General features: G+C 40.0%; 1 protein-coding gene across 2 annotated transcripts in view; it reads right to left on the minus strand.

The window, feature by feature from the left end:
- The window catches only part of MFSD1 (major facilitator superfamily domain containing 1), a 29,676-nt gene extending 29,255 nt beyond the window's left edge, over nucleotides 1–421 (minus strand). For both annotated transcript variants that reach the window (XM_008706675.2, XM_008706682.2), the window contains exon 1: nucleotides 149–421. In XM_008706675.2, the coding sequence (XP_008704897.1) occupies nucleotides 149–320 (172 nt within the window). In that variant the 5' untranslated portion in view covers nucleotides 321–421. The remainder of the gene's footprint in view (nucleotides 1–148) is intronic.
- Between the last annotated feature and the right edge of the window lie 9,870 nt (nucleotides 422–10,291).

The following is a 10,291-nucleotide window of genomic DNA, read 5'->3' on the forward strand; positions in this document are numbered from 1 at the left end:
GGGGGGGGGGGGGAAGCTCAGGAGCTTAAGCAAGAAGCTGCACTGAGGCCCCGTGGCAGCTCTGAGCTCAGCGAGGATCTCCGGGCTCCCAGAGAAAATCGGAAATTTCTGGATTAGCAGCCCCACCCCACCCGGCCAGACGGCTCACCGAAGCCTAGGAAGCACATCAGCAACAGCACCAAAAGCCGGTGCGCCAGGCGACTAGGGTCGCAAAGGGCCGGCAGCGCTCCGGGGACAGCTGGGACCGCAGGCGCTCCTCTGCCAGCTTCACTGGGGCCGCCTTCCAGCAGCGCCCGCGCTTCCTCATCGTCCTCTTCCATTGCGACGGTGGAAGACCGGGATGCGGGAATGTTAACTCCGAGAAAAAGCTACACTGCCGGAGCTCAATGAAGAGTGTGGTCACGTGTCCTCTCTCGCTCACGTGACGCCACGGCAGATCACGCAGAGCCACGCTCACGTGAGTGGCCCTGATCACGTGGCGAGCAGAACCGGCCTGGTAAGTAAGTAGGAGGCGGAGTTTCGCCATTCGTTTTCTTTGGGGGCCTGTTAAGGTTCCCACCATCGGCCTTCCACCGTGGAGAGCACTGTCCTTTTGTGCCCTACCTTGTCCTCATTGCAGACCCTGCGCAGCTCCACCAGGGGAAAGTGCGGGCCTCGGGCCGGGTCGACGCCAGTCTCCTGCGCAATCCGACGTCGGCTGGAGACACGGAAAGACGGGCCACCCTTCTCGCAGCATTGCTCTCTTCGGCCTCTTTGACCGCTCTTAATATTAATACATTTGCTTGAACACCTAATAATGTGTCAAGTGACATGCCCGGTACTGGGAATACAAATGTAATGAGACGAGCTCTCGGACCTCAAAGAGTTTACGGTTTAGTTGGAGAATTGACAAAAACTTGTACTTTAAAAAACTATGATGAATGGATTAATGTGGTGAGAACAGTGACTTAAATAAGCACTGAATTTTATTGAAATGCCAGGGCAAGGCATTTGGGAAAGGGAGAACGGGTGCATAGTTTAACTAACTAACTTTGGAGAAAGTAGCCATAGAGGGGGTGGGAAATGCTGAAGCTACTTGAAGTTGGTATCAAGGCAAGAATTAGTGAAAGTGAGCCGGTCATGCTGCCTGTTTCAGGGGATGAGTTACTGGGAGAAGGGGAGGGGTGGGTAGGAAGGATAATAAAGATGCAAGCATGAAACAGAACTGGATGTGTGTGTGTGTGTGTGTGTGTGTGTGTGTGTGTGTGTGTGTGTGTGTGGATTTGGGATGGCGAAAGAAGGAACTCAGAAGTAGGAACACTAAAACTGGTCCATGAAGAACCATGCAAGAATTTCTAGCAGAATAGCAAAAATACAAGATTCTTGTTTTTAAAAATTCAATCTGGCAACACCACTCGATCCCCCGCCTTTCTGCATGTCTCCAGGCTTTACAAAAAGAATTTTGAGGGTGACAATCCTAGAGGTCTAATTACAGTGAGGATTACTAGGTATTAGGAAGATCAGAAGTGGCAAGAGCCTACAATGAGGAAATAGGGATAGAGCAAAGGAGACATTAGGTATTTAGGAGGTGAAATGGGGATGACTTTGTGAATAATAGCGTGTAAGTTCTGAAAAAAAGGACTCAAGAATGTCTTCCAGATGTCTAGCATAGGCCCCAAATAGAGGTCAGGATATAGGAAGAGAAGAGAGTGGGGGAGAGGTCAGAAGAGATCAATTAGTTTGGAACTTGTTGCCTTTGAGATGTCTGCACAAGAGGTCTCCACTTTCCACCTCCCATTCTCTCTTCAGTTCCAAAAGAGTAGCCGCCAGTCTAATAAAACTGTTTTGCCAAGATGACTAACAACTCCATCTTCCCAATTACAGTGATCACTTCTCTGTCCTCATCTTACTTAACTTCTCAGCATTAGTTGATGAGGTTGACAGTCTCCTCCTTTATGGCCCCCTTGACACTACGTTTGCCTTGTTTTCCTCCTTGTCTACTAGGCTGTCACTCACTATCTCATTTGTCAGTTCCTCTTCTTTGATTTGAATTCTAAATATTTAAGTGCTCCAAGACCCAGTCCTGGGCTCTCTTTCACTCATCCAGTCCCATAGCTTGAAAGATCATCACACTCTCTGTGCTGTCCACTAGCCATCACTGTGCTATTGAGCACTTGAAGTGTGGCTACTAATTGAGATGTACTGTATGTGTAAAATACCAGATTTCAAAAACTTGCTATGAAAAAAAGAAAATATCATGTGAATGTTTATACTGCTTACATGTTAAAATTATTATAACATACATATCAAACAAGATATTACAATTAATTTTACCTGCTTTTTTAATGTGGCTGCTAGAAAATTTTAAGTTGTGCGTGTGGCTTACATACATACATCCACGTATAAACGTCTACAGAGAGAGAGGGAAAAAATGTAGTAAAATGTTAACATTTAGGGGATCTGGGTTCCAGGTATATGGAAAATCTTTGTACTAGTCTTTCAACTTTTCTGTGAGTCCTACTACTGTATGACCTATTGCTAGTCAAGCAAATTGACTTACTTTATAATTACCAAGTGATGGAAAAATAAGAATGAGGGCACGGGTATAGACTTTATCATCTGGGATACAAGACCATTGGATTGACCAGCCATTTTCATTGGTGTGGGGATGGCTGCAGCCTCTGAGGCAAGTTAGCCCCACAGACAGAAAATAGGGTAGGGTTCTCTCGAAAACCTTAAGATCTAGATTCAGCCTTCACATGCCTTTACTTCCTACCCCTCCTACAGAGGGCTGTGTGGGTCAGAACATTCCCCTTATCTGCAGAGGCCAAGCTGAAAACCTCATAGTTGTTTTCATTGCCTCCTTTCCCTCTCTGGTCCACATCCACCCCACCTCTCCCCACCAGCAGTGCGAGTTTCTAACGTGGGACAAGAGTGAGGAGTGTCTGGTTCTGCTTGGGATCCCAGAAGCAGTAATAAGTGAGCTTGATCTCCAAGAATGGAGATTAAGGGGAAACAGGGTGGTGGGGGCGAGGGGTTAAGGTATTTAAGGCAAAAGGCCAAAAAAAAAAAAAACCCACAAAAACAAAAAAAACCTACAAACCACCGTATACAAAAGCTTAGAAAGGGGTACAAAATCACATCAACTGCCATATAAGCTTCATCCAAGTCTATGTGGAAGATATGCAAAGGAAAGCTTTGGAAGTCTGGTAAAAATAACTAGATTGATTTAAATCATGGGACTAAGTGGTGTAAGATAAGATTGCCCTTATATTTTAGAATTGAATTGGCAAAACTGGTGGCCCAGATAATGGGAAGAAGGCATTCACCAGGAGGTCTGGGGAGCCTTGGCTAATTCATCTACTATCATTCTTTAACTGCCTCCTTTATTTTTTCATTTGTTTGTTTTTTGGAGTATTTTTTGGCATTACTGTCATGACCTGAGAATCTGTGTCTCCCACACATTTTGCCTGGTACCTTGCCTTTGCTGTCTTCAGTGTAGAGAAAGCTCTTCCCTCACCTCTCAACTCTGTGAATCAGGTAATGCTATTTTTATTCCTTAACATTTCTGTCAGCAATATGTTTCCAAGAAAGTCCACTTCGAGTATCTGCTTCCTCTGCCCAGAATATAAAATTCACTCTTTTATAAAGAACTATAGCATGACATAAAGTTGAAATGACATCTTTATTAAGCATGATTTAAAAGTTGATTGAAATAGAAGTGAATTTTCAATAAGAAAAGTTACTTAGTATATGACTTGGACTGATTGCACATTTCTTTTTTTTTTTAATGTTGTGTTAGTCACCATACAGTACATCATTAGTTCTTGATGTAATGTTCCATGATTCATTTTTTGCGCATAGCACCCAGTGCTCCATGCAATATGTGCCCTCCTTAATACCCATCACCGGGCTAGCCCATCCCCACACCCCCCTTCCCTCTAAAACCCTGTTTGTTTTCCAGAGTCCATAGTCTTTCATGGTTCATCTCCCTCTGTTTCCCCCTCTTCATTTTTCCCTTCCTTCTCCTAATGTCCTCCCTGCTATTCCTTATGTTCCACAAATAAGTAAAACCATATGATAATTGTCTTTTTCTGCTTGATTTATTTCACTTAGCATAATCTCCTCCACTTCCATCCATGTTGCTGCAAATCTTGGGTAATCATCATTTCTGATGGCTGAGTAATATTCCATTGTATATAGGAACCACGTCTTCTTTATTCATTCATCTGTTGAAGGGCATCTCAGCTCCTTCCACAGTTTGGCTATTGTGGACATTGCTGCTATGAACATTGAGGTGCATATGACCCTTCTTTTCACTACATCTGTATCTTTGGGGTAAATGCCCAGTAGCGTAATTGCTGGATCATAAGTTAGTTCTATTTTTAACTTTTTGAGGAACCTCCACACTGTTTTCCAAAGTTGCTGCACCAACTTGCATTCCCACCAACAGTGTAAGAGGGCTCCCCTTTCTCCACATCCTCTCCAACATTTGTTGTTTCTTAATTTTTCCATCAGTAAAAATCAAATTTGTGACCTGCATACTTTATTGGTTTGCCAAAGTGATCGTGGGATTTTTAAGCATGTTAATGTTCATAAGGAAAAAAATATGAATGACAGTGAGCAATAAATACTAGTCTTAATGTTTTTTAGATACAAAGTTTTGCATCTAAAATAATTAAAGCCAAAGAGCAGTCTTTATGGATCTGACCCTCCATGGCCAAACTTTTTTATAAAGATCTAAAAGAATGTTTGCATACTCAATAAATAATGCTTTTTATTGTATCAAAAAATACCTAAGAAGCATTTAGATTTATTTTATTCACCTCCAATGGAATAATTCTATTATTTTCCTCATTTGTTTGTGGCAAATTTGAGTCCTGAAGGAGCAGAACAAATAATTCACTGGGGTTTCAATACAAATTAGTGAGTAAACAAAAAATACACCATAAATTGCTGTATGACCTACTTGGAAGAACTGGTTAAAAGTAGGAAAGAGATTGCAAAAAATATTGTGTTAATATATATGACTATTCCACTGAATGAAAAAATTTATTAAAATACAAAAATTATAGACCTATCAGAAATTTATGAGGCAATATGACAAAACAATAATAAAGAGATACACAATGAAGAATTACAAGATGAGGAGGAAAAGATAAGAAAAAATTAACAACACTAAAACCAGCCCCTTGGGAAAACAGCATGAGAAAGTAAATATAAGCATGCCCCCTAAAGAAGCCCAAGAGATTTCTTACTGGGAAAAGTAGAAACTGGGAAAGAGTTCTCTCTCAGAGCCACTGACCCTCAGATCCCAGTGAGACACTTAGAACCGAAATGTGCATGAGTGTAAAGTGTGGGAGTAAATATGCGTGTTTCTATTCATACACAGACCCCCAGGTTGACCTTATTATCTATTTTGAAAATTAAAGAGAAGGGACCTGTCCCCAAAGATAGGAAATTGGTAAGTCAGGATGAAGAAGAGGAAGGCTGGTATATTGGGAACAAAGATAGGTACCATGCCCAGGAGGAAATGCCATCCCAAATTTCCCTAAATTTCTAATGCCAATGACTACATTTATGCCCTACAGAGTTCAATTTTTACTAAAGAGATGTCTTTCTTACTATGATAATTTTTAATATATATGCATTCCTCTTTCAATCTATTTCTGTTTTCTCTATGTGTCCAACTATTCATTCATCCATATGCCTACCTCTACCTATATATTTGTCTATTTATATACTATGGTTGTGGAATTCTGTTTTATAGACTAATTGCAAAAGTAAACTCACCATAGTTTTCCTCCCTCATAACAGGTAAGGGGCTCAGGAAAGAATATGTAATGTCGAATTTTCTAATTGGAAAAATTTAAAGGAAACTTAAAGCTTGGTAAAAGGAAACTATATATGTATACATACATATATACATGTTAAGCAGCAAAAATTGTGCACATACTTATGAGTTACATATTGAGGAAGAGAAAGACAAAGAATGAGAAAAAGAAAAAATTAAGGTATTGGAGGAACAGGCATAGGAATAAATATGGACACACCTTACGCAGGTTGTGGGTTTACTGTCTCAGCTCATTCTTTTCACCTACTCTGTAATAATTTAAATGTTTCCTTTGCCCCTGGCACAATGTGAAGCTTTGTCAGTAGATGGCGCAGGAGAGACATCTCAGGCTGGAAGGATCTAGCCTGCACTTGGCAGGTGCTCACTCCAGGGCTTGGCGCGAGCAGCCGCTCCAGTGCCCAGTTCCTGCACCACGGGTAAAAAAAAAAAAAAAAAAAAGATCAAGGACCCGCAGCTTAATAGAACAAATAAATCTATAAAGTTATTACTATAACAAAGCTATACAACAAAGACGCCTCTGAAATTTAAAGTAAGAAGAAAAAGAAAAGAATGACAAAAAATGAAAATAACCAGCGTGTTGGGAGAGCAACAACAGAAAGGGAAATGTGACCATACTACTACAGAAGCAGGGTAGATTTTATAATTTGGGAAGTAATAAGGTCTTCTCTACTCTAAGCTTGAAATTTAAATCAACGCACACCTATGTCAAACAGATCATTGTAAAATCTTGAAGTGAACAAACTTGCTAGACTGGTCCGCCTGCTGTCATCTATTCAAGCGTGATTTGTCTGTGAATACTGCAAAATGGCGTGTCAACATGTGATTCAATTCATATATCTAAACCTAAACAGGATTTATCATCTGTTTCAGATCCTTATGTATATATGTCTTTATCCGCCTATCTACGTATTGAGAGAAGTGACCTGCCACACATAGAGTGCATTAGTGAATTTGTCAGGAGCGCTGGGCCAGGGAAGGCAAAGACAGGTGTACCTGTCTTAAAATGCCTTCCTCATCCATCTCTACCATTCCTGATTCATCACAAATTTCTAGTACTAAAAATTTAAATTATTTCCTGGATTAGGTCAAAAAACAGCATTGATACAGATGTTAGTTGTTAAAAGTTGTTTCTTCTTTTTTAAAAGATTTTTTAAATTTATTTATTTGACAGAGACAGCCAGCGAGAGAGGGAACACAAGCAGGGGGAGTGGGAGAGGAAGAAGCAGGCTCCCAGTGGAGGAGCCTGATGTGGGGCTCCATCCCAGAATGCTGGGATCATGCCCTGAGCCGAGGGCAGACGCTTAACAACTGCACCACCCAGGCGCCCCAAAAGTTGTTTCTGTCTACCTAACAATATATCCTGAAAAATCCTCCGTATCAGTTCCTACAGATCTTACTTACTCTTTTTTTATATCTGCGTAATATTATATCATATATACGTACTGTATTTTATTCAACCACTTTCCTATATTTGGGCATTTATTAAGCTTTCAATATTCTACAATTACAAATCATTGCAATGTATAATCTTTGCATACGTATTTTTATATTGCTGGAATTTTGTATTCAGGCTAATGTGCAATTGCTGAGTCAAAGCATAAGTGGTTATATGGTTTTGTTAGATATTCCAAATTTCCCTTTAGAGAGATTGTAACATTTTGTGTTGTGAAAATACCTGTTTTCCCACAGCCTCACCAAGAGACTGTATTGGCAAGCTTTTGAATTTTTGCCTATTTGGGTTGGCATATGCAGCATAGATTTATAAAAATAACTTGAAGAAATGTATACAGTAGTAGATATAAATTGTTAAAGGCAGAAATCATTTGCTTTTGGATTGGCGTGTTCACCTATTGAGAGCGTCTGTCTCCAGATGCTCTTCCTTTGTTACCATCAGAGGTAAGCTCTCTCTCACACGGCCACTAATGCTGTTTGGCCAGTAGATGGCACTCTAGTGCTACTTTAAACGGTAGATTCTCTACAGCCTTTTCAGTTCACATATCTTAGGACAATAACTGTAAAAATCCACTGCCTGTGTTCACTAGTTAAGAGTTTCCAAGGGATAAATCTTCTTTTAAAATACCCAAGACTGATTTGCTTAGCAGGAAAGAGCTTTCTGAAGGGCTAAAGGAAAACAATTTAGCATGTTCTGATTTAAACCGCATGTGGTAGTATTGATCTGATAATGAAAATTAGCTAAGTTAAGAACAAAATTCATGGGCAATGAGAACTAAACCATGATCATGTGGCTCTTTAATATATATAAATGTTAACAGATTTGCATTTTTGTCTTTGATGAAATGACCTACACAGGTCCAGAAAAACTAGAGGGCGGCCTTACCTGCTCTCTACAGATAGCCCTCTCCCTTACTACAGTCTCCAAACATGAAATGCAGATGTCTTAGCTTAGCTCTTGCAGTCCCTTTCCTAACATTACCTTCATAAACTTGATCTTGACATGAATTCCTAAAGCATTTTTACACTAAGAAAAATTGATAAGAATGATGTGAAGAACCAGAGAATCCTTATATTGGTTGCTTTGTTGACTAAAGGCAGACAGAAATCTTAGCAAACCTAGAGTATTAAACTGTAGACCTTGAATATCCATGACTTACTTCAAAAAAGCAGGTAATTGTCAAATCAAAAAGAAAGAAGGTTGAGTTCACAGGTTAAAGCCGTGTTATCTTCAGTATCAGGCATATTCGTTATCAAAATTAATTAAATGGCATATAAATTGTATTCTTAAATATTTTATTAGCAGAGTCCCAGCAGAAAAATGAGAGCATCAAATAGGACATATCCAAAAAGGTTCTAAGAGTTTTAGTAAGGACCCCAAAGATTAGTTGAGACTAGCCAGACTCCCATTCTAGAATAAGCACAATATTCGGTAAACATAACTATGATCAATAAAACCGGCAACGTGATAGATACACACTGAGTTCTGATTTAAGCAACAGTTAAATCACTCCTTACGACAACCTTTAGCCAACTGTGGCTAAGAAATCATCTCCAGTCTGAATTTCTTTCTCCGCACTGTAGAAGTGCTGCCACACATTGTCACCTGCTGGCTCAGTCCCACTTGGGTCTTACAGCCTTTGTTTCAGTTGCCAGACAGTCCTGGGTTCTTGCTTACCTCTTGTTCCAAGATCACCTGAAGTGCAGACTTCACAAAGGCATTCCCAGCAGTGTCCTCTTCCTTCCACCGTGCTTGCTAATCCTGTATGACCACAGGACTGGCTCATCTCATTGTGAGGCCCTGTGGCTTCTGTGTGTTTCTGACTGGAGCATTCTAAGTTTTCTGGCCATGGCCTCTCTGTTCTCCTTACAAGCAGGTATAAAAGGAGGGGTTTTCAAATCTGCTCTGTAAATATTGATCTTAAATTTCTTTTAAAGGGAAGATTAAACTATACGGGTAGTAGAAGATGATAGTGAGCTTATGAGAGTTCCCATTTTATTACCTTTCATTTCTTGAACAAGAGTTTCACTAAGTCTACCTAGCAACCTTGAATTCAGGAGTTGAACTGGTAAATCACTCACAACTGTTTGAGGGGAATAGTATTTTACCTAGAACTTTTGAAATTTTTCGAAGCTGAAATTGAAAATCAGCTAAGTGTTCCTAAAGCCTTTCTAGTCTGCTGATGAATTTCGATAAGTAGGTTGATGCAATCTGGGCATTCCATTGTTTTTCTAATAAATACGCATCTGCCAACTATTTATACACACGTAATAATACGACTGCTTACTGTGTTCCAGGCAGTTTTAAGCACTTTCCTGGTATTATTTGACATAATCCTCGCAACAACCCTATGAGATAGGTACTTTGAATATCCCCATGTTATAAATGATGAATTTCTAGTAATCGTCAGAGAAATGCAAATTAAAACAATGAAATAACATTTTACACCTGTCAGAATGCCTGAAATAAAAAACACAAGAAATAACAAATGTTGGTGAGGATGTGGGAAAAAAGGAACCCTCATGCACTGTTGGTGGGAATGCAAACTGGTGCAGCCACCGTGGAAAACACACGGCGTTTTCTCAAAAAAATAAAAATAGGATTATTATATGATCCAGTAATTCCACTACTGGATATTTACCCAAAGAATATGAAAACACTAGAATTTAAATAAAAGTAAATTTAAAAAGAAAATGAGGGGTGCCTGGGTGGCGCAGTCATTAAGCGTCTGCCTTCTGCTCAGGGCGTGATCCCAGCGTTCTGGGATCGAGCCCCCCATCAGGCTCCTCCGCTAAGAGCCTGCTTCTTCCTCTCCCACTCCCCCTGCTTGTGTTCCCTCTCTTGCTGGCTGTCTCTCTCTGTCAAATAAATAAATAAAATCTTAAAAAAAAAAGAAAAAAAATGAAAACACTAATTCAACAAGACACATGCACTCCTATGTTTATTGCGGCATTATTTAAATAGCCAAATTATGTAGGCAACCCAAGTGTCCGTCTATAAATAAA

Source organism: Ursus maritimus, unplaced genomic scaffold, assembly GCF_017311325.1.
Source record: "Ursus maritimus isolate PB19 unplaced genomic scaffold, ASM1731132v1 scaffold_20, whole genome shotgun sequence".
NCBI lineage: Eukaryota > Metazoa > Chordata > Mammalia > Carnivora > Ursidae > Ursus > Ursus maritimus.